The sequence below is a fragment of the Anser brachyrhynchus genome (assembly GCF_964034855.1).
Source record: "Anser brachyrhynchus genome assembly, chromosome: 5".
Lineage (NCBI taxonomy): Eukaryota > Metazoa > Chordata > Aves > Anseriformes > Anatidae > Anser > Anser brachyrhynchus.
The window spans coordinates 4,860,767-4,884,102 of record NC_137699.1 but is presented as its reverse complement, the minus strand read 5'-3'; the positions used below and the strand labels follow the sequence as shown (position 1 = coordinate 4,884,102).

The following is a 23,336-nucleotide window of genomic DNA, read 5'->3' as shown; positions in this document are numbered from 1 at the left end:
AGGGACAGTAAGATGACATGATGGGTGGGGTGGAGCGTAAATATCTACACGTCGTTTCATTCTCTACTTTATTAAAGCCTGGTAGTAACGAGAAGCTTGTCTACAGAAACAGATGGCCGAAGAAAAGGTTGGGCCAGTGTTTTTTGTTTCTTGGACCACACCTTGTCTGTGATGACAGTGCTGGAGAGAGAATGTGTTTCAGTTCATTAGGAGCTCAGTGAGGCTGTATGGGTGACACTGAAGTATTTTATAAGATTCAGTGTAAAGCTGCATAGTTCAAGGAAGCTCATGTCTTATTAGCTATGGCTAAGGTCAGTTATCCACACAATGAGGGGGAAACTCTTTCATAAACAAGTAGATAAATATGGTGCAGCTGGTGCTTAGCCACGCTTCAGGACCAAAGGAGCTCATGAACAACTCTGACTTCTGCAGAGTCCTCGCAGAGCATCATCAGCTTAGAGCGGTCAGATGCAAAATTGCCAGGTTGCATCTTGAAAAAAAGGGTAAATTCAGGGCAATCTTGTGACTTTGCATGTAGGTATCTACCTCAACAAGAGATTAAATGGAGAATATAGAAACCTGAGAACTCTCCTTCTAGAACAAGAAAAACTGTAACATGTTAGAACTGAAAAATAAGTAAACCTACCTAATCTAAATAACTGAATAAAGCAGGTCACTAAGCCTAGTGTCTTGTGGCCTTTGGTTTCCGTACAAGCTGCTAAGTGCTCAATGCTTTTTGAAAATGCCACTTAGGTTTGTAGGTGTCTATCATCACTTGATCCATCTTAGATAATATATAGAGAAATCTTTTAAGATTTCATTTTGCCTTTGGGACTAGCATTTTTAATGTCTTATGGAAAATAGTATTTTAAACAGCTGCAAAGAGAGAAGAGTGTGAAGAGTTAATTGAATTATACACAGTTAGAGGAAAACATTTTTTCATTCCTTTTTTCCTCATCAGAAGTAGGAATTGCATATGTTCTTTATTATATCCATCATATTTCAATAGTTTTTTTAGAAGACTTGCTCATGAAACAGTGAATTTCTTCAAGGCACATTGTTTTATTTTCAGCTGCTAAATCCTGGAGCAATCAAATGTGACATTTTTCATTGTCTGAATACAGTTCTGTGGTAGCAGTGGATGATAGCACCTAAGATCCCTAGAAGTGTAAAACGTAATCCCCTCGCTGTTTTGCTACACAGGCTTTAGCTGTGTTTTCATAGATGCTAGAGAAGAATCTGTTGGTATTTCTTCCATTCGTCCAAAGATAGTAAAATCCGTATTTGTATAATTACTAGTTACTAATTATTATAGAGCTTTTAGACTTTTTTTTAAATAAAATAAACTTTCTCTAACTGTATTCACCTAATTTTCTGAGAGACAAAGGATGGGGGTTTGACTGTTGTCCCACAGACGTCTCTGTTTCACTAACCAGGCTGATGAGACTGGGCTTTGCAGGTGTTCAGTGTAGGAGGCAAGCAGTGCTGCTCCCAACAGAGCGGAGGTTTGTCAGGGCTTCTGATTAAATTGCTCAAACCGACCAACCTCCATTGCCTTGGGAGAAGGCCAAAGTTGGGCACTTCAACAGCCGCTATAATACACAGATGTTGCTGCATCTCTGGGACATCAGCAGACGAGAAAATTCTCCTTGTGGCCTCTCTGCTTCCGGACGGGGTGGCTAATGCGGACTGTATACCCCAGTTTGTCTGATATCTGGTAGTTTATGTGCATGTGCAAATTTCTTACCATTTTACAGTGGGAGAATCATCTGTTTTAAACCTTAGTGAGAACTACCTCAGGCAAATCCTAACTATTTATGTTCAGTTTTTTCAAAACAGACTTTTCATCATAACAATATTTGTTTAATTTAGACTTAATAAGAAAGTAGAACAAATGTCTTTAACTTGGGAAAAAAAACGACAAACATATATATAAGCATACTTCCCAATTTTTGCATGAAAAACATGAGCTAAATCACATCTATCTTTGTTCTTCCTTTACTGTGGTAAGCTTTTAGCATTTATAGAGGTAATATATATGGTCTACTAGTGCTTACACTGAATCTTTCTTGTCTGTGATTTTTCAATAGACTGCTTTTTCTTGGAGAGATATTTTCAGTATGTTGTTGATTATTCTTTCTTCTCTCCACTTCTCCCATCAGTTACAGTCTGTTTAATGCTATCATCACATTAGGTGCACATTTTTGAGGCAAAAAAAAAAAAAAAGCTGCTGCTGGTGACCCCATGACAACTGTCTGGTAAACCTGATTACTAATCTACAGTATTGTTTAATGTAAAGGCCAAACACTGCAGGAGGGAAAGATTGTTTTGTTTTACATTCTTAGTAAGAAGGGAGCTGCTACATTTCTTCTGAACTTATATAAGAGAATAATAAGCCTTCCTTGCTTGTCAGGATTCAGAACCAGGAGTCGAGTGCACACCTGCCTAGATCTCCTATATCAAAGAAAGAGCTAAATTTTGGAATTGACGTCAAAGTCAGCTAAAGCAATCAGGAATAGCAGTTTTTGTTCTGGGGAGGATTAGGTTCTGCTTTGAGCTATATCAATATAGGTCTGAAGTTAGTGTATGGACTTCATTAGGATTATTTGCTCCTGCATCCTTTAGCTGTGACATGTAATCCAGAGTTACATGTCAAATCCAAACAGTCTGTCCTCTGTCTTCTGCTACTAGCTGTCTGTAGCGTGTGAGTGGAAAGAGTAAAAAGTGACTACTTCTCCTAGTATCAATAACGACTTCTGTATTGTGTGAGAAATGTCATTTATTCATTTTCCTAAAAATGGTATTTTCAGGGAAAAATTAGAAAGGTAAATTGGTACCAGCAAATAAATTATTGAGCCTTTTTCTGAATGCTTTTTTACACCGTCACTCCACTAGCCTTTAAAGGTATGATCAACATACCTTAGTTGGTAGGTGATCGTAGAAGTCTTGGAAACAAGATTGCCTGCACACTTTCAACAGCATAGTGGCATATATAGGAGGAATGATTTACTTCATCTGCAACGGTGAAACATAGCTAATTCGTAGTTGAATTTTAATTCATCAGTGGTGATGTTCTGATTTTACTTCTGCACCTCCAGCAGTGCAGCAACTGTTTTAGTTTAAAAAATGTGCCCATGTATCTGAATACATCTTCATAAATTATTAAAACCATACAAAATGGATTGACTGATGCCAGATGAGTCTAAAGAGACTGAACCACACAGTAAACAATTGAAAGAAAAAGTAATATTTATTGTTATTTTAAAAATATCTAGCTTTATAAACCTGAACTGTGATTTTTAGATGTAGACTAGGGAGGTTATCAATGTAGTAGAAAATTTGTAGCAGAGACTTTGGTCCTCCAATGTGAATGCACATAATGCAGTTGAACAATGACTACTAAGGCAGTTATTTACTGTAGTCTTCCTTACTAACAATTAGCTTAGTGAATTCCTTCTATATTATGTATGTATGACGTTGACATTTTTGTCTGTGTATTAATGAATGTCTATATATAAGTATACACAAAAACACATACTTATGTACCTGCATACAAGTCTGTTTTGTCCATTATTTATATATATATTTGTGTATGCAAAAGTGTATCTGCATATATATGTGAACATATGCATACATCTCATAGTCATTTATGTACGTATGCATAATAGTTTCCTATATAATTTTCATATTAATATTAGACACAAAACTTCATACTTGCATGTATAAATATATATGTCTGTCTTGTGCATCATTCTACTTTCAGAGATGCTATTCTAGATTTTAGAGGAGTAAAACACTATCAGCTAAAATACTGAGAGTTAGCTGATATAAATTGGTAGTAGATTAGAATGATTCTGAGTCTTACAGGCTATTGGTTGCAATTTTACTTACAAAATGCTTGAGTCAGTTCCTGCCTATCAATGGACTTGTAACCATCCTGTTATTCCACCTTGCACTTTCAGGATTTATAATATTAAGCAGATTGGGAATTGGGCATTGTGTATATTTGCTTGTTACGTAAAATATTTATAAAATTGCTTTTGGAAATTATACAGACCATATCAATGTTCTTTGTCAACTTTTTTTTTCTTCCCCAAGGGCTTTGAGTAAAAAGGCATCACAGACCAGTTTTTTGGCCATATCTTTGGAAGTAGTACAGTCACGATCTTGATAAATCTCACCATGAATGGCTGCTGTCCCCTAATTTTTCTGCTACTCTGGAATACGGTTCCTTTTCTCATTGGTTGTGTTGCCTTTTCCTCTGGAATACCATAATCTTTTAACCTGTTGTTACGTTTTGAAAACTGTAAAAGAACCTATCCAGAAAAACCTTTAGATGCTTAGATTATTATTATTATTAATGTTAGAATGTAGATTTTGTAATGATTTTTTGGCTTTTATCCATAAATGTTTCCTACAAGAATAAGCAAGTATTAATTCTGTTTTCTGTTTTAATCCTACTTTGCTGATCAAACCTCTCCAGTTAGAAGGAGTGTTTATCACTTTTCTGTCAAATAAAAGATAATAAAGTACACATACTTTACAACTTGAACATATATAAAACCCTTGAAGACAGTGGACAGGTGACAAGCTGAAGTCATTTCTTTTTGTTTATACTCTGAAAGAGACCTTTTCTGCTGAAATATTTGTTCATATGTTTTTTAAAAGTCTTATAGCAGATGGCCTTTAAATAACCTCTATTAGTTTCTAGTCACAGAGAAATATAGTTGAAAAATTAGAGAAATATAATTCATTGTTACACAAAAAAAATATATTAGAGTTTAGAAGAACATTTGTAAGTTGAAAATCATGTATTAAAAATGTTCCAGCATGTTGTACTTCAGGTGTTGATGAATACAAGGTACAATATAGACATATAGAACAAAGAATCTAAATATATACATTTAATTCTCAGGAAATTTTGTCTGTATAGGAGAAGATGATCTAAGAGTGCAGATAACTGGGTGCAAATCAAGTTGGCCATTGCTTATACTGTTAACCTTATTATAGAAGCTGATTTGGGGGCAAACTACCAAATGTTGTCCTTTTGATGTAAGAAATTTCACTCTCACCAGCTAACCAATTAAGCTGAACATTTCACCTCACAGTATATATACACTTAATATGGTTTTACATACAGAGGCTAAGATTTAAACAATATTTATTATGGAGCCTTAAGACATGACTCTCCTTTTTCTTCTGATCAGTTTATTCTGCTTTTTTTCCTTCTTATTTTTTTGTGCTACTCTAAGCAACAAACTGAAGGGTTTGAGGTTTTTTCATTTTTTATATAGTTGTTGCTATTAAATCCTTACCTTACTTAATGCATTGATATTTTTAATAGGGTTACCATTTTTTTTTTTAATGTACAATTTAAGAAAGCACAGATTCCTGTTATATGGAGTTACTGAGTTTTTGTTTTCAATTCGTTTCATGAAAGGCTGCACTGTAAAGAACTGAGCAGCCGAAAGGGCTTTTTTATTCATAAAATAGGTGAGGCATTTGATGCAACTTTCCTGTATATTCCCAAAATATGTCACGAGCGTGTTCTGAATGAAAGGACCAGATATTATCTTTCTTGATGTAATTGCTGGGGTTTGTGCGAGATTGGTGAAGATTTGCTATTGCCATGAGAGCGTCAACTTGTGTTATTGAACCATTGAGCACTTGCACACTTGTGTTCAGTAGTGACCTGAGAATCCAGGACTAGTGATAAGGGGACAAAAGAAAGCTTTTGTATTCCACTTTGGTTTCAAGAGCTTTATTCCCACCCAGCAGCTTTTTCAAATCAGTTCCATATACTCACACGGGGAGTCATTTATTTTTTCTACTAGGTGATTGTGAGCACACTGGTAATAGTTTAAGAGCTTTACCGTTTTAGCTGGCAGATATTCTTTTTGTTTATACTTTAATGCTATTTAATATTACCAACATATTTGAAGGCCTGAGTATTTTTCTCTAGTCCATGCATTAAGGTTACTTGGATTTTGAGAAATCTCATTAAAATCATTAAGCCCTATACAAGCATCTGCATTTCACTTATAAATTACATACACCAGATTACAAGGTCAAGCACATAATTTTCATAGTTTAAAAATAATATTGGATCAGTTTTTTTAATACATTGGTTTGTCACCTAAAAGTCCTTCTATACTGGCAATTTTTCTTTCCGCACTGATAACAAGTATGGTATAATTATCCGACCTTTGTTATCCAATTGTTATGGTTTATAGGTTGATAACCATTGCATGAGCTATGAAGTGCGGACCTGTCCCTGCTGCATTCCCTCAAGAAAAGAGAAAAGGAAAAGAAAAAAAGTAGAAAAGAAACCTCTCTCCACTAACCATTAAATTGTAGGGTGATCTAGAGATAAAAGCAGAATCTCTTTTTTGCTTTTCAAATATTTGCCTGGCCTTCAAAAGGTATTTGCCTTTTGTGTTTACATTGGATTTATTTTTTTGGCCTACATGCAGAAAGAGAATGATACATTAAAGAATAATGAACAATAGAAAGGAAAATGCTCTCAGCTTTCACATCTACCCTGTATTTTGTACTTCAGGTTTATTTTTTTTTAATCTTGTCTACTTTTATTTAAATAGAAACTGCTGAGTATTGTAAAGGGTTGTAAATGTGAAAGTATCAGATGAAGTCCTGTGCAAGAAGATAATCTACAGGTTGGCAGACTGTAATGAGAGTTGGTAAAGTGCCATTTTGTAGTATGAACCTTTGGGACCTCAAGCTATTCTTGTGTGTGGCAGAACAATGTAAAGTTTCAAAAGCCAGTACTCTGTCATTTGCAGAATTCTTTTTTGCTGTTCCTGAATGGGACAGGTGAGGTTTGCATCTGTAAAGTTTTATAAATCTTCACTAGAGCAAAAGGAAAGATGTTTGTTGAAAGCTGAAGTCTGTGTTGTATCACCTTCAGTTCTTTCCTTCTGGATGGCTTCCTTGGAACCTACAGTTCCCTCATGGATTTTTTCCCACCAAAGAAGTAGGATTTAAGCAAGTTTATATCACATATAATTTGATATAAAAGCTCATATTTGAGGGAAGCACCACTTTGTAATCATTTGTCCAAACGTTATCTTTGTTGCTGAGGTTGGTCCCCTTGTCCTGTAACATACTATCCCCATCATCAAAAGCCTGTGATTTTGGTAGAGTGGAATCATGAGATGGAGGTGTTTCCCAAATTTGTTTATTGTAATAATAGATGTTTTTGATGCCATTAACATGAAGATGGATGTGACCCAAGGATTTAATTGAAGTACCTTGAATAACATGCTTAAATAAATATATATTTATAACATATATACATATATTTCACACATGTATGTCATAAAGCTCTTACTATGTTACAGTTTGTGAAAATTACAGTCAGTTAATAATGTGTCAGCTCCCCACTGTGTGCTTTGTAGGATACTGAATGGGTGTTACATGATTTATTTGCTAGATTTTGCAGGTTTTCTGTAGCGTGTCAGATGCCTTGCTGATTGCTTGGTGAAGCCTAGAGCATGAGCTCCCTCCTGCAATGTTTATTTTAAGTCATTCTACATTTGCTTAAAAGTATGACAGTCTTAAAATCAGAAGATGGCTTCCTCCAAACTTTCATAAAAAGCTGAATATGTTTTAGCGAGAGTATTGTTTGTAATTTTGATGCGCACTCGTGTGACAATCATAATTTACTTTATAGTTTTTAGAATTGTAGGGAATGGATTCATAATGAAACAAACATACTATAGTATTGCTAGAATGATTATAATACTGTCAATAATTTATATACTTCTCTGGGATTTTATTAAAAAAGAAAAAAAGTATTTCTTGACACTGTCCATAGAATAGAAGGTTTCTCTCTCCTTTTAGCAATTCCATTCATATGTGTTTCCTTGACCTCTTCATGTCTTCTCATTCTTTCATTAACAGAGAGAACTAGTAAGCCATATTGATACAGGTGAGGTGTTTTTTCTTGGAAAGCCCAGTTAAGTGTCTCAGTTCTCTATATTCATTATATTTCTGGTGACTTTTTCATGCTGTCTCTTAAGATCACAGTGGAGTGTTTCTTTTCAAATTCTTGCGTCCATGCCCCGCAGCACACACAGACTTGAAGACTAGTTAGAAGGTGTAGAAATACCTCTTTTCAAAAAGTATAAAATCCTGAAGACATTTGATGATTAGATAAAAGTTAATGGAGTCTCAAGATACAAGCTGCTTGAGCAAGCCAAGCCGTAGGTCTTTATGGTGTTCTGTCATACTACCATGCAGTAAGTTATGTCAGGATAATGTGGTTTAAAATGGATGGGTAATTTTTTGTGTGTCTTTAAGAGCATTTAACAACGACTTGTATAGCTATAGGATTTAACGGGCAAAGAAATAAAAGGCGGTTTAGAAAATGAGAAATTGTGCAAGTTGACAATTTTAGAATTGAGGACCTTGTCTGATGCTCATAAAGTTTCTAATGTCATACTCTTTGTAGTTATAATGTACGTTACTTATATGATTAATTCACTTCTGAACTTGGGTGTGCTTTCGTGAATGAGGTATATGTTTATAATTCCTGGCTTTCAAATTTACGTATGTGAATACAGCAAGAGCTCAGTGAGTTCTGGCAATAATAGTCCTAGAATATGGAACTTCTGAGAACTTCCTTGCAAATTGAAGGATTCCTTCATTTAATGAAAATGGTAGAGAGAAACTTGCCAGAGTTGCAAAGAATCATTTTTGCAGAAGTCACATAAGATAGATTAGAATGGAATCAAAATATTTTTAGGACAGGTTGGAATTCTGAGAAGTAGTTAAGAAGGAGTTTTTGAGCATTTGAGATGTATGCTTCAGATCTACCACTTTGATTTATATCTCATGTCTAGTAAAAATATGCATATGGTGAATTATAGACTTTAGTTCCTTGTCTGGTTTTCTGATACTATATATTAGGAGAGTGGAGCATGAAAAAATTTCATCTTCTCTAGATACTTATTGGTGGAGTTATAACCCTTGTTTTCTTACTGTTCCTCTTTCCCATATAGTGTGTAATTATTTACACAAAGTAGGACTGGTAGCAATTTCTACAATTAACAATGAATAAACATTTATGTTTTATATTAATTTACAACTTCTCAAAGCTCTCTTTGTTGTTTAAAATCTACCTTTCTTGCCTTCCTTATAAACCTGTATTTGTTTTGTGTGTGTGGTTTTATTTGGAAATAGTTGAGCATTGTGAGCAGTATTTCATGGAACTGTGCTGTAAGGTTTCTTATATGTAAAATGAAATAGGTGGTTTCTTTTTGTCTTGTGTTTTTCATTGTTGCTTATATATTCATAGTCATATTTCATTGTGGAATGTGAATGACCAATTTTCACAAACGGGCTGGATTAGCACACTGCTATTTGTATCCTTCTAGATCAAAATTTGGAATGTTTTTAATATTGAATTAATAACTGGTCATTTTAATAATGTTTCTGGCAAACATAGAGGAGGTGCTCTTCCCCACATCGTCTCACTGTATATTGCAAGGCAGGAGTCACTTGTCTGCAACTTTTCAGTTGGTCTCGAATGCTAGTGTCTTGGTAGGTGCTGGGCAGAGGCTTGGTCCCTGGCAGACAAGTTAACCTGCCCCTCACTGCTCTGCACATAGGCTGGTCCCTGCGCTTGTTTCCCAAGTTCTGGCTTCCTTTTTCCCTTCCTTCCCACTCTCTAGGACCCAAAAACGTGGGGTGTGTGTGACTTTGCACCAAGATGAGTGGGACTTCACATTGTGAAATACATTCTCTACTAGTTTTATTCTTGCCTTCCTCCAATCTGAATAACTGTAAATGAAGTTCTCTGTTAATAATTGTGTACTTTGTCTAAATTGCATTTATTTTTCTTTTGACATGCATACCTTTTACTATTAATCATCCCCTTCTGCTCTTTACTGTACAATAAGACACTGTTGTGCTGATGGAACATATTTAATCTTCAGCATGTTGTATTTTAGTTCTATTGTTGCTTTCTCATTTCTTTATGGAAAACCTTTCTTTATTGGCTCTTAAATCATGGGTTAAGCCTTATTGAAAACATGTTCTGTATGTATTTCTTGCTAGAGAAAAAAGTTCCTTTGAGGTTATAGGCTAGGCTTATACAGATACTTTACTATACAGTAAAAATTCAGAGGTCTCATATGTTATCTAAAGCTAGAAATATACCCAATTACTCAGCAACACATCATAAAAGAGATGCATACTATGTTCATGTCTGTCAGTGCCTTAAGTCATCACTCTACAGCCTTTTTTAAATTCTCTTTTTATTGAAACCAAGAAACAAAACAAAGACAAAAAAAAGCAAAAACAACATCAATTAGATGTCAACATGACATCAAACAGCATAATATATCATAAAAATAAATGTATGATCTGGTGACTCGATGATTTCTGTCCATATGGCATTTACAGAGAAGTAAAGAAAAGGCAAATAGTTACACATCTGCATCGAGAAAAATATCCAATATAAAGCTGGCCATAGTGACAGCACTAGCAGACTCACAGCTGAGATTACCTGGAAATAAATAACATGCTGAAGGGGAATCCAGTTTCCAACAGTCTCACTCATGTATGCATTTACAGATTTGTACAGAGAGCAAAGTGCAGGTTATATATGTTTTTATACAAAAAAAAAAATGTTTTAAGGATGGAGGTATTCTATTTGCTGACAATAGGTCCAGGTTCACAGATGAGTGTGTAGTGCAACTGCACACAGAGGGATGCAAAAGTGCAATCAGGAAAAAAAAATGAAATCTTTGGAAATAAATGTGACTATCTGTTGAAGCTGTAAAAATTAATACTGACCCCAAGCCTATTTCTATACTAGCTGAAATACATATGAAAAAGCCTCTTTGTATAGGTGGTAAGTGCATAAAAACTCTCAGAATCAAGATAAGCCTCTAAAATAATAATCTGGGAATTCCATTCATTATTATAGTAAAGAACATCATAACTTTATGCTAAGTATGGAAGGGAGGGAGAGAGGTGAGGCTGTGAGGATGGGAACTAGACAAAGAAAACCCAGAAAGATCCAGAATCAAACACAGCCTCTGTTATTTGAGTTTGTTGTTCATTTTCAATGGAGTGATAACTGCAGCAGCTCAGCCTGAGCCACCTGACTTGACACTTCCCTTTTTAAGGAACTTGGATGTGTTTCACAGCTTGCATCTGGAAAATGGGGTACAGGAGAAAACAACAACAACAAAAAAAAACACAAAACAACAACAACAACAAAAACACCAAAAAACTCCCCTCCTCCATACACATATGCACACACCACAGTGAAACATATACGTAGATGCATATGTCTACCCACAGATGTTCACGTGTATAATTCTAGTTCCACATGGGTTTTCTTTTCTTTTTGGTTTTAGGCTCAGCTCATGGTTCAAGTTCCTATCCTATCCAGATATTCAAGAAGCTCCCTTTTGGAGTTTTATTCCTTTTCCCCACCCAAGTTGTCTTGTTATACGGAGGTACCTGAGATCTCTTTTTGTTAATCTTATTACAAGCATAGCTGCAGGCCTCGTAGAGTCATAGATAAGTAACTCATTGGACCTGGGAAATGGAGCTTTTTGTGGGAGCAGGCAATAAGTAATGAACTCCTTATCTTATCAGTTAGATCAGCGATAACTTCAGTGAGACCACTTGGTCGATACTGTACATCGTACTGTATGGCCCATCTCAGGGTGGTAACAAAATGCATTTTTCCCAGGATGTGCAACTGGCTATATTTTGGATGATAGAAAGGAGTAGGGCTCAGAGCCTGCAGGGAGAAGCAGCTCCAGAGGGTAAAAGAGCAGTGCATTGAAACCTCAAAGGAAACTTAAGAAGGGATGGTGTGAGCGAGTGCATGTATGCATTTAAGTCTGAAGCCAGAAAACTATGAGGGCTATGTGGAACATTTCCTGGAGCTTACCACTAATAAACATGGCGGGATTGTCAGCCCCGCAGTGTCCATACCTTCCTTCTGGGCCTGTGCCAGTGCCCCAGCCATCAGCGAATGGTGCATCCTAGCCAGAGGGTAGGAGATCATGGCTGTACCCCCCTGCCCTTCCTTCAGTGCCATCCCAGCTCCCCGCTTGCTCCAGCTGAGGATGGGTGTATGCGTCTGAGTGCAGTGCCCCTGTGCTGCTTGGCTCATGGGGTGGGAGGGGAGCTCCCATTTGTCCCTCTTGCTTCAGGCTGCAAAAGGCTAGCAATGGAAACTAACTTAATCATTTCACTTACTCATGCACTCGTTTATTCTGGGTGAACTAGCAGTACACCACCTACTACCATATCCCACAGTGTGTTAAAATGGCACATGTAGAACACAATTTCAAATAACAACCAGTTCCTTTGTTTCCCTGCTTTATCATGCTTTAATTGTAAAATATTTATTATTTTTTAAAATTGGGCTCATCTGCGTCTCATACACAGAAAATCCCCTCCACTACCAAAACACTTTGGATATTGTGGGCCACATCCCAGAACCTTTAGTCAGCTGGCGTCTCTTCATTTACTCTGTTAGGGTGTAGCTTGGTCCCTCTGTATTGAGCAAAACTGAAACGCAGGCTGTTCTGGCGTGGGTTGGCAGTGGTGATGCTATAGGCATTGTGCCAGTGGAATGTATAGCAGCACTGCACCATGACCTGTAAGGGCAGACCCCAGTACCCATGGAGGTTAGGCAAGAATTCAGAATTTGATGCTTCCTTCAAAAGTGCTCCCAGATTTCATTAGCATGAATTCATCTCTCTTGAAATCATAAAAGATTTAATCCTGTTGCTCCGGGCAGGACTTTTAAATCTAATACTTATATAAGTAAACTGTCCCCTCTAGTTTTTCATGTTTACTTACAATGCCACACTCTGGCAAGCTTATTGGTTACACACGGGGTTTGTGCAGCCGTGAGCTGCTAGCGATGGGCTGGCACACTTGTATGGACTGACGTAATGTCAGTAGCGAGATGGGTTTTGTTTTGACTGCTGCCTTGAGGGGAATTCCTGGAAAAGTTTTTTTTATATATTTGCTGCAAGTCACGGTAGCCAGTCTTGTAGGTGTTCAGTAATCAGTGTGATACTTCTGTGTTTCGTTGTTTTCAGATTTTCACATATTTCATATTTTTGTGCACCAAGATGAAGGTTTGTGCTGATGACAGTATTTGAATAAAAGCATGGGTGGCTTTTTATGATCGAAATGAGAAGAATTTTTTTTTTTTTTAATTTGTTAGCATTAGACAAGGACACGATTCCCAACTCTTCCAGGGATTTCAGAAAGTTGGCAGGAATGTGATCATAGTAGTACACCACTGTTACCTTCTGACAGCTTAATTAGCTTTATGCAAATATTTCCGTGAATTTTTGAACAAACTATATTGGAGGTGAAGATCTTACAGTGTGAACAGGATAACTTTTTGGAAAGTGTTGATTTACCAGCACTTTGACCCCAAACTTCTAAAGCTAATTGTCTTTTTATTTTGCTTTGTAAACACAGGCATTTCACATAAGATCCGTAATAAGAGAGAACTTGTGGCAAATACTGTGACCTTCAGTAAACTGTAGAAAGATACCTATTCTAATCAAAGGCAAAAGCCATGATCTTCCTTGTTGTAACTGACTGTTGACACAAGAAAGGCCAGGCAGATTGACATCCATCTCTATAGAAACCATTAACCAATGCCGGATAAATCCAGAGCATTGAATCCATATGCATGCTTGCTTTTATTATTCCTGACCTATTGGCAAACTTCTGCGTTTTGTGGGCTTTGTTTTAAAGGACGCTTTAAATTGCAGATAGTTATTATGTGATTTCATCGGTGAAATAAATAGTTTTGGTTGTCTAAATAAAGAAATCAGTATTATTTTGCATCTACTAAGCATTATTTGCTTAGGTGTGGCTTGGTTTGGGTCCAGGTTAGCACACAATGAAGACTGTTACTTTAGCTGGGTGTAGCAAAACCAAGTAGTTTTGTTCATGTTTTCCAAATGATGTGCAAGTAATGTGTCATTTGAGTCTAACTGGCCTTTTACTGGCCTACGGTCCCTTTCTACTCTGCAAAGCATTAACAATTACTTTGTTGGCTGCAAAACCGTATGCTTTTAAGAGTCCCAGCGATGCCTGAAACTCATGTCAGTCATAACTTCAGAACAATTGCCAGCCCTGTAGCAAGACCAGGCACTGCTAGTCAAAGCTATAGCATACTGAACACTGTTTCCTTAACTTTCCCTTGCTGAAATCTTATTACTGGTTGCGGAGCACGAGGAAACAAAAATGCTTTTCATTTCAGTCTGTGCTGTACATTTTCCAGTTGGGGTGACTAGAGCTGGCGAGGATGCCTATTTTTGGAAAGAGGAATTAAGATACTTCGGAGAAAGTAGTGCACTGTGTGCTGACATTCCAGATGTCCAAACTATAGTAGTACCAGCCCAAGTTTGTGAGTCTCTCATGCCAATGATGACCTCATGAGGTCCAGCCTGGAGAAATAGAGACATAGTTCTTCAACAATGTTCAAGAATGGCTCCTTCCTTTCATATTTCTATTCAGTGATCTCCAGTGTCCTTCTCTTTTCCTGTCTCTGACAAAATTAGCTCTTTATAATTAGCAATTGTTAGTTTTTTGGCTTGTCTTTTAGACTTCTCTCAGAGTCTCTTTCACCCAATCTCTGCATTGTATCCTCTCTCCCAAACAGAAAAACTTGTGATATTTTTCTCTTTGGCACTCCTGTCCTATCCTAGCTAGCTGTTTTAATGCGGACTGTGGGAGATTTTACACTTGATTTGTTGAATCTGAACTCTTTGCTGTAAACTCTCACCACACAGAAGAAACTATAAATGACAGAATGGACCTGGCCTGAATGGTGCTTTGTTTACTGTTTTCCTAAAAGGGGCCCCTCTATATTTCATCTGTCAAAGTTGCTTTTCTTTCTTTCAACAATGCTTGATTGTTTTCACAAAAATTCAGGTTCCATAGACAGGAGAATTCTGTATTATATTTTCCTGCCAAATTCCGATCTCTGTTTTCCTTCCCCTGTGCTCACAAAGGGCTCATAACTTACTGTCAACTGTGAGGCAAACCACAAAGCTCCACTGTTGCTCAGCAAATAGGCTCTATTGGATGATGGCTTGACTGGCTGTAAAGTTTGCTTAACTGTAGCAGCAGTGGCAGAAGGCATGTGGGGTACTGTATCTCCCAACAGGCCCCAGTGCCTTTCCTCCTCACTGTTGCTTTTATGTTTTTAACGACTTTAATTGTTGAACGAAGTTGACAGGGCTTTGTACAACAAATTAGATGTTGCTTATACGTATGGATAGATGTGGTAGCTTGGGAGCTGGCAGAGATTAACTCAGTGTGATTTCCTGACAGTGGCAGTGGTTCCTTCTGATTTGGGAAGGTGTCAGAGGTGTTATGCCATCAAACTCTGAAGTGCTGGCTGGTGTGGTAGGAGAAAGCAGGACAGAAGAGTGGAGGAACAGCCATTATATGTGAGTGCTTTGTGCAACTAGTCTTTGTATTTTTTTTTTTTGTTATTATTATTCCTATCACTTTAGCTTTTCTAACTGCAATTTTAAAACGAGTTATAATTTTTGAGTTAAAAATAACCTTCTCTGTTACGTTTAGAATCATATATACTTTCAGATGACGATGCAGAAAAGTTATTTAGAGCGATGGCTTTATTTTCAGAAGTCAGTGATACTCGCTTACTATCCAAACCGTGTAATTTCTCCTTGCATGCAGCCTAAGACATTTGCAATAGGTACTGAGTAAACTATTGTTTTAATTGAATTAAACTGTGAAGGGAAATTATTCTTCATCAGTTTATAAATGAAAAAAATTGCCAGTAAGATGCATCTCTTGGGCTGATTTTCTACAGCAGATGCAGAGTGTTTTGTGTATTTCAAGTGAAGAATATTTCACTGCTAAACATATGTCTAATGTTAGCAAATACTCCATGGAGGCTGTATTGATAAGCTATTTGCTGGGCTTGTCTTCTCAGTGTATTTACAGAAAGGTCCTTGAAAATATTAAAATGAATAACTTTGCTGTCTGGGGATTTATTTATTTAGTATTTTAATTGTATATTGTAAAGATGGCAATGCATTAAGACTACAGCAAATTTAAGTGTCTTTCTGAAGTGTTAAATAAGTGATAATATCTTTTTATTTGATGTTTTTCCCCTTGAATGAGAAAATTCAGAAGATGCATAAACATTTAGCACACAAACAAGTTGACAATTTCCACTCAATTCCAGAAGTTGTGCTGTTTGGTTAAAAATATATGTTTCTTCTTTTTTTTTTTTTTTTTTGTTGATGTTATTATCTGGTTCATATTTTTAAAGCCGACTTCGCATCCCATCTTTCTGAACTTGTGTTTCATGTTGTGTTCATCCTGGCATGGGAGCTTTCAGTTTCACATCACTTTGATCACTATTTGCCAGTGCAGAAGTGCAGGCAGGTTTTGTAGGAATTCACTATTCAGTGTCAGCAAACGTTTCTCCCAGCATTTACAGGCTGATTTAAGTAAACTGTAACTTGTGACACTGTATAGTAAACTGATAATGACTGAGCTGTGGAAATAAATACATCTTTATAAGTCTGCTTAGAGAAATAAATCATTGTAAGGAAAGATTTCTTTGTTTGCTAGTGAGAAGAGACTCATTCGGTTACGAACATGTTATGAACCTGATTTGAGATTCATCTGCTGCAAGTTATGCCTCTCGTAGGGAACTGAGGAGGGCTGCAATTCAGGCTTGTGTGCTCTTGGCTTCCTTTGTTTCCTCGGGTTAATTCATTAAAGTCACCGTGTCTCGGTTTCTTCTTTTGTGAAGTGCGAGTGCTGAGAGAGTTGGTTAGTAAAGGTGAAGATATTTTGAGATTTCTGGAACATGAGAAGTTGTGCTGATTGCCAAATATTAGACTGCTTCATCACCTTCTATGAAAAAATAACCAGGGTAGACTCTCAAAGTAAGGGAACCTCTTCATGGAGGTGGCTACTCTGGAGTGCCCCCCCTCTGCTGAAAAGTGGAGAGGGCTCACCCCAGACTTGCCCCTGGGGCTGCCCCATGCCTCCCTGCTGGCTCCAGTTTCTGCCCCGGTGCTGACAGAGCCTTTCCCTGCCCAAAACAGCTCCCAAAACCTCAATGACCAAAAATGATTCAGCAGAAAAAACCTGAAAGAGCCTTTGCTTTCTCCCTTTTTGCACTCTGTTTTTGCCTTCACAGAGGTAGGGTGAGGGGCACCTTCTGGTCCTGCCAGCTCAGCCCTGCTCTGTGTAGTGTTAATGTCCCGGAGGGGCTTCCAGAGTGGTTGCACGCTGTGGACTGATGTGGTTAGGTATAATTAGCGCAGAGCCTGTGCCTGCTGTGCTGGGGGTCTTCTGTATTTGGATGGCCCCGTCCCGTTTGCGACCTCACTCCACAGGAGCTGCTGGACTGCAGTGCTCTGCCAAGTAGAAACATATGAATTCACGCTCAAATTAAAACCTAAAATTGGTTTCATTTCTGTAGTTTATGTTTAGTTCTCCCCAGAATTATCTGATATCAGCACATATGCCAGTTGGAGAAATAAGTTTTGTTAATTTTTTTGAAACTGCTTGTCTGTGTAAGCGAAGAGAGCATGTTTATTTGAATCAGTTAAAGAAGAATAGATTGAAAAAGTACAGAGAAATACATACAGTCTGCTAGTGTTCAGAGTATACCTTACCACTTCTTGCATTTATCTTTGAGTGGTTCGAAGAGTATTATCATGTCATATGATCCACAGTAATAAAGTAATAATAGTCAGTTTTTCACTAAAAACACAGAAATTTCATATTGCAATAGGACCCAGTTGAATTTTTCTATGCCAAGAAAAGTTGTTAAGGCTATATCTTTAGCTGAATAGAGGATTCAATTAACTTCAGTACAGCTGCTCTGATTTACAGTGTCTGAGGATCTGGCCTGTACTTGAAAGTCTGCAACAACTCTGTCTGTGTCATAATTCCTAGATTAAAAGATCAATTTCTTTTCAATTCTGTTCCTATTTGGTTTAAAACCACAGACATTGGACTGTTTCGTTGGTGGTTCATGGTAAGGATGTTAGATGTACCAGCCAAATATGTCTGTAAAGCTATATGTTCAGCATGGCAATGCTTTTGAAATGGATAATAGAGCTCTCAATAAATGTCCATGAGAAAACGAAACTGTTAGATTTTGTTATTAGAATAGGCTGCACATATTTTGTGCTGTTTGCATGCCTATTATAAATTATTACCAATAAACACAAGAGGGAAACCATTACAAAATATAGCCCTGAGCAAAAATTGACACTGTTTGAGAAGACAAGATTTTTTTACACATGCAGATCATACGTTTTATCCTTAAAATATAGGGGAAAATGGGTCAAAGATGAAAACCACAACAGAGCTGTGTATTTCAATAGTAAACATACTGCATCACAAGTTATGATAGAAAATTTCAGTGTTTCAGCTAAACTCAGTTCTAAGAGAGCTAATTGAATTTAAACACTAATGATAAAAATGTTATTGTGTTGCTCCCTGACAGTATTTTAGGTTTTCATTTTAGACATTATTTATTTATTATTTTTCTAATTACCTGGTAACAGTTTCATTTAATTAGGTCTTTGGTTCATGTGCTGGTTTTTGGTTTTCTTTGTATTTTGATAGTTGTGCTTCATGATGTTCTTTGGTGCACTCAGAAATATTAAAGTGGAACTTTGAGCGCTTGGAAATGTGGAGCAATTCAGAGCTTGGTCACTCTTCACCTTTACCCTTGTGACAGATTTCGCTTTGCATGTTTCCTTCTACTTGCTACAGATCAGGTGCTGTATGCCATAATCTTCCCTGAAAATTAGGTGATTGGGGGTCCTCAGTTATTGCAAATTATTTCTTCATAACAATTTTGTGGCACTTTGCAGAGCTGACATCAGAAGACAGGGAAATTTTGTAACTTCCTTTGCAGTTGGTGCAGCTTCAGAGCACTGGAGGCAGAGACTGCACACTCTGCTTGCTCTCTCCAAGCTGAATGGGCATGCTGAGTGGGGTTTACCTGTGACAATTTTTAATGTTCTCTGCTTCTTGTCAGTGCCTGTCCAAATACTTTAATGAAGCCCTTAAAAAAAACAAAACAAAACAAAACACCACCAACAAAAAAGCTTCTTAGGGAAACTGCTCAATATTAAACTATGGTTATTTATTTATTTATTTTTTTACTAAATGGTCTTCTCTTTTTTTACTTTTTTTTTTTTTTTTTTTAACCAGGATCTGAAATTTTGGGTCATGGTCTGAAATTTTGGGTAGACTTGTGTGGTGCCAGGAGTCAGACTCATTGATCCTTATGGGTCCCTTCCAACTTGGGATATTCTATGATTCTATGAAATAATGATGAAAATACTTCAAATTGTTAGTTCAGCATGTCATACTAAGAATGTGACTATGAATAATGATCTCTTAGTTTTATGTTTACCTGTTTGTTTGTTTTAGAAAGAAAAGGCAGTTAAAATCAATAGAGATTTCATCTGTGGACCTTGTGAAAGGATAGGACGTTCAAAGTCTCAATACATTGAACTTCAAATCATTTGAACTTCCTAATGGCAACTGATTAGCTTGAATAATAAAGGATGTAATATTTTGTTTTATTTTATTTGAAGCTTTAAACTGTTCCAATTATTTATCTTTTGTCTTTTCATACTGAAGTAAATTCACACAACAAAGCAGCATCCCACCTACTCTCTCTCACTAAAACTTTGGGCAGCCAAAGCAGTGGAGGGCTTGCAGGGAGAAAGAGAGAACTTGTCACGTTTCTGTTCTTGGCCACAATGCCTATCAGACATGGGTATTTCTGAAATATTTCCCGGGTAGTTTCAGCTAGACATGGTATCCCCTATAATCTTCTTCCAAACAATATGCTGCTTCAGCTACCTTGTCCTTTATCCCAGTAGTAGCTGCAGCTCACTGGTACATGAGGTGGTTCTCGTAGAGGGTCTGTAAATGCATTTTAGGGTTCCCATTGTGTGCATATCTGAGAGTCAAATTGTATAAGCCTTAGTTCAGAAGAACAAAGAAATACTGTGCACAATGCTGCCTTGTAAAAATCTGTTTGTAAGGACTCAATCAAAAATCACCACTTCTCAAAGCCGCAGAAAGGAAGCAGGGCATTTTGACTAGTTTTATTTTATCTGATCAAAATGCCTGTCCCTTCAAAATTTTCACTGGTCTCTGCTACCTTTCTCCTTTCCTCCATTCCCACTGACCCATACCCTGATCCTTGCTCCTGTATTTGCCATGTAGCCCCTTGCAAACAGTGCCACAATTAGGAGTGTCAGCTAGGGTGTTACCCTAGAAGAGAAATGGAAGAGAAGGTGTGGTGTTGTAAAGTGCGGTGTAGTGCACAATGGTAAGGAGCGATGGCCAAAGCCCTGCTCAGGTTTTAGCTGGAAAGCCCAGCCCTTTGGTACTGATGGGCCAAGAGCCTTACAGCAGCTGAGCTCCTGAGGACACAATGCTTGTGACCAGATGTAGGAGGTGCTCCCAGTTGCATGGAGCCCGTGCCTTATATTTGAGCAGTCAATGTGCCTTCGTTACCCACAAGGGTTAGGATTACATCTGGTGCTGATGCAGTTAGGCGGGGTGGAAAAAAGCTGCTTGTCCCTTACTGCCATTCTTGAGTATTCCTTCAGAGAAAAAACAACGTCTGACCTGGAGTGTTGGCTTTGTGCATTTTACTTTTCTCTGTTCTTTTGTAACTACTCCAGTGCTGGTGGAACTTCAAGAAGTATGAGAAGGTGATGTGCATTTGCATCAATAAATGTACGGAACTTTGTGTATATGCTCCCAGTGACTGGAATATTGATACAGAAAAATACAATCCAAGATATCACTCTGTAATGCAAGTTTTTTCAATGAGAATTTAAGTTTGATTTCATTTCCATGATCCAGATGGCATTATTTTTCAAGTATATATCCTACCTTGGACACTCTTTTATATTTTATAGGATGCCCAGAGCTACTGTAGACATAAAACACAGTTTCTGGTTATGAGATCTCTGCATTACCAAAATGTAAATTTCACTCCTGAATATGTAGGCCACTTGCTGAATAACCTAAAGAAATCTATGGTGGAAATGCTAGTTCTTGTGTATTCAGATTACCCCCTTCAAAACTTTTCCTTGGGTTTTAATATCCTGAGAGTCACAGTTCTGAGGCAGTCTGCAGCTCAAACTTCAGTTTCAGTTCTTAGGGTGAAGTCATTTAAATAAATAAATAAAAGTGGCATGTCATTTATTGTTTGTGCCAAAGTACGCCATGTGCCAATTGGGATTAACTTTTATGAACCCCCATATGTGTGAGCTTATAATCATGGTGCAGCTACACGCTTATCCACAGTATCTGCAATGACACTTGCAGTACTTGAAACGTGCACAGGTACCATCCTAGCACTGCTCTGACCCACGTTTATTTTTAGTATGTCATGAATCACCTTCCTTAGCTGTTTTTCTTTTCCACTTAATGAAAGGCATATAAATCTTATTGCCAAATAACCTTAGGATATTTGATAGTAAAAATAAAATCCCTCCTACTTTTCTTTGTGAATAGCCAGATGGATGTGTTTACCCTTTAGAGAAATTTAGACTTGATATTTTTGTTACGTTTTGTTTTCTTCCTGGTAATTATGTTGGCACTTTGCTGATCCCTGGTTGTGCATTATTACAATGCAAGGTGACAATTTGATTGTCTTCAGTTGGAGAAACAAGTAATTTTGTATTCACCAAGCTGTCAGGTAACACTACCTCGCAGTACTAAGAGCTCCTGGCAATGTGGTTTGGCACCTATGTTTAACTGCTTTGATGCTTGCGTAACCTCTACTGAATCAGAAATAGTTTGCCTGCTAGAAATGTTTTTAGGCTTGTAGTGTAAGGTTTTGATTAAAAAGACAATCCGTAACTGAACTGCAGAGCCATTGTTTCGTGTTATGTGGAGATGCTAATTAGGTGGTTTAGTGCAACTGGTTACAGGTGAGGCTGAAACTGAGACCCTGCTCTGCGGCATGCCGAGGTGCTCTGTTTGGCAGAGGAACTAGCATCAAGAAGTGCTGACTTAGATCAGGTGTCTCACTTATGCTGAGCTGTGCAGAGAAATGGCATGTGACCTGTTGTTTTCGCACCTGTAGCATTGTAAATTTAGCGTGAGTTAATGAGTTACATCACGTGGCATCTTGAAAACAAACTGGAGGAGGACAAAATGTAATAACACTGTGTTTTAGCAGTGGAGTTGGTATCTCACAGAACACTGCAAGGATTTAATGAACCTTTCAGGACCTCCTTGCCCACCAGGTTGAAGTTTGGTCAAGAGGATTTTGAGTTAGTAGAACAAGTTCTAACTGGCTTTATTAGGGAAAAAATACATCTATTCTAGTCTTCTGGATACACTCTAAGCTCAAAGTCTAAACATGCTAAAATAAATTCTTCTTAGTATTTTTAGGCATCCTTTATCAAAACCATTTATATAATCATTCAGTTAAACAATTAAGTCATTCTATTCCATAAAAATATGTGAACTAATGCTTATATATAGCAACCATTGTTTTTTAATTTTATTGTTAATGATTGCTTTTATTTATATTGTATTTTCTGTTTCTTGCTGCCTAAAACAACAAATCCTAGTAAGTTGCTGATGGATAAATTCTTGGCATGTTCCCTCTTGTTCCCATAGTTGTTGGTAAAGATAGCTGGAAGTCAGTAAGGCCTTTTTTCTTTTTCTTTTTCTTTTTCCAACAGTAAGAAATTGGATAGCCAAAGACACATGGTGTAGTCATAGGACTTTAAAGGCAGTCGTCACTGAGAGGCTAATACCAGCCAATTAAACAGAGGTGGTTACGTGATGTAACATTATCAGGAGAAACAATTCATGAGTCAAAGCATTCCAGGGCATATGAGCTCCAGTCCAAAGAACAGTCTCAAGCTGTTTAAATAAAGTGACAGCAATATTGTCAGCTAAATATAAACTATAGAAAATATTAACTTCAGTGACTGGAGATGAGCACAGCCCAGGTGCTAAGTGATTATTCTTTCACTGCCCTTTACTACATTCAGTGTGAGTTCACCTTTGGCATGTTTAGTGAGAACTTCTGGCAGTGAGTAGAGAGAATGGAACAGTTAACCTACTAGAAAGGTAGGTTTATTTTTAGTATCTTATGACTCCATGTAAACAGTTTGGATTTTCACTGAAAAGTCATCAGGGGCTGCAAAGCTGTTTTGCTGCATCCTTTTTCATGTTTTCAGCAACTGGATGAATAGTTAGGAACTGGTTCCCTAACCCTAATATTTTATTGTGGCTGCATAACTCCAGAA

General features: G+C 37.3%; 1 protein-coding gene across 26 annotated transcripts in view; it reads left to right on the top strand.

Annotated features, from left to right (window-relative positions):
- SOX6 (SRY-box transcription factor 6) overlaps positions 1 to 23,336 on the top strand; it is a 484,589-nt gene that overhangs the window by 117,639 nt on the left and 343,614 nt on the right. For 7 of the 26 annotated variants that reach the window (XM_080595817.1, XM_080595808.1, XM_080595823.1 and 4 more), the window contains one exon: positions 15,358 to 15,476. The exons of the other annotated variants lie outside the window; for them this stretch is intronic. In XM_080595817.1, coding sequence (XP_080451943.1) covers positions 15,400 to 15,476 — 77 coding nt within the window. In that variant the 5' untranslated portion in view covers positions 15,358 to 15,399. The remainder of the gene's footprint in view (positions 1 to 15,357; positions 15,477 to 23,336) is intronic. 26 annotated transcript variants of the gene reach the window in all.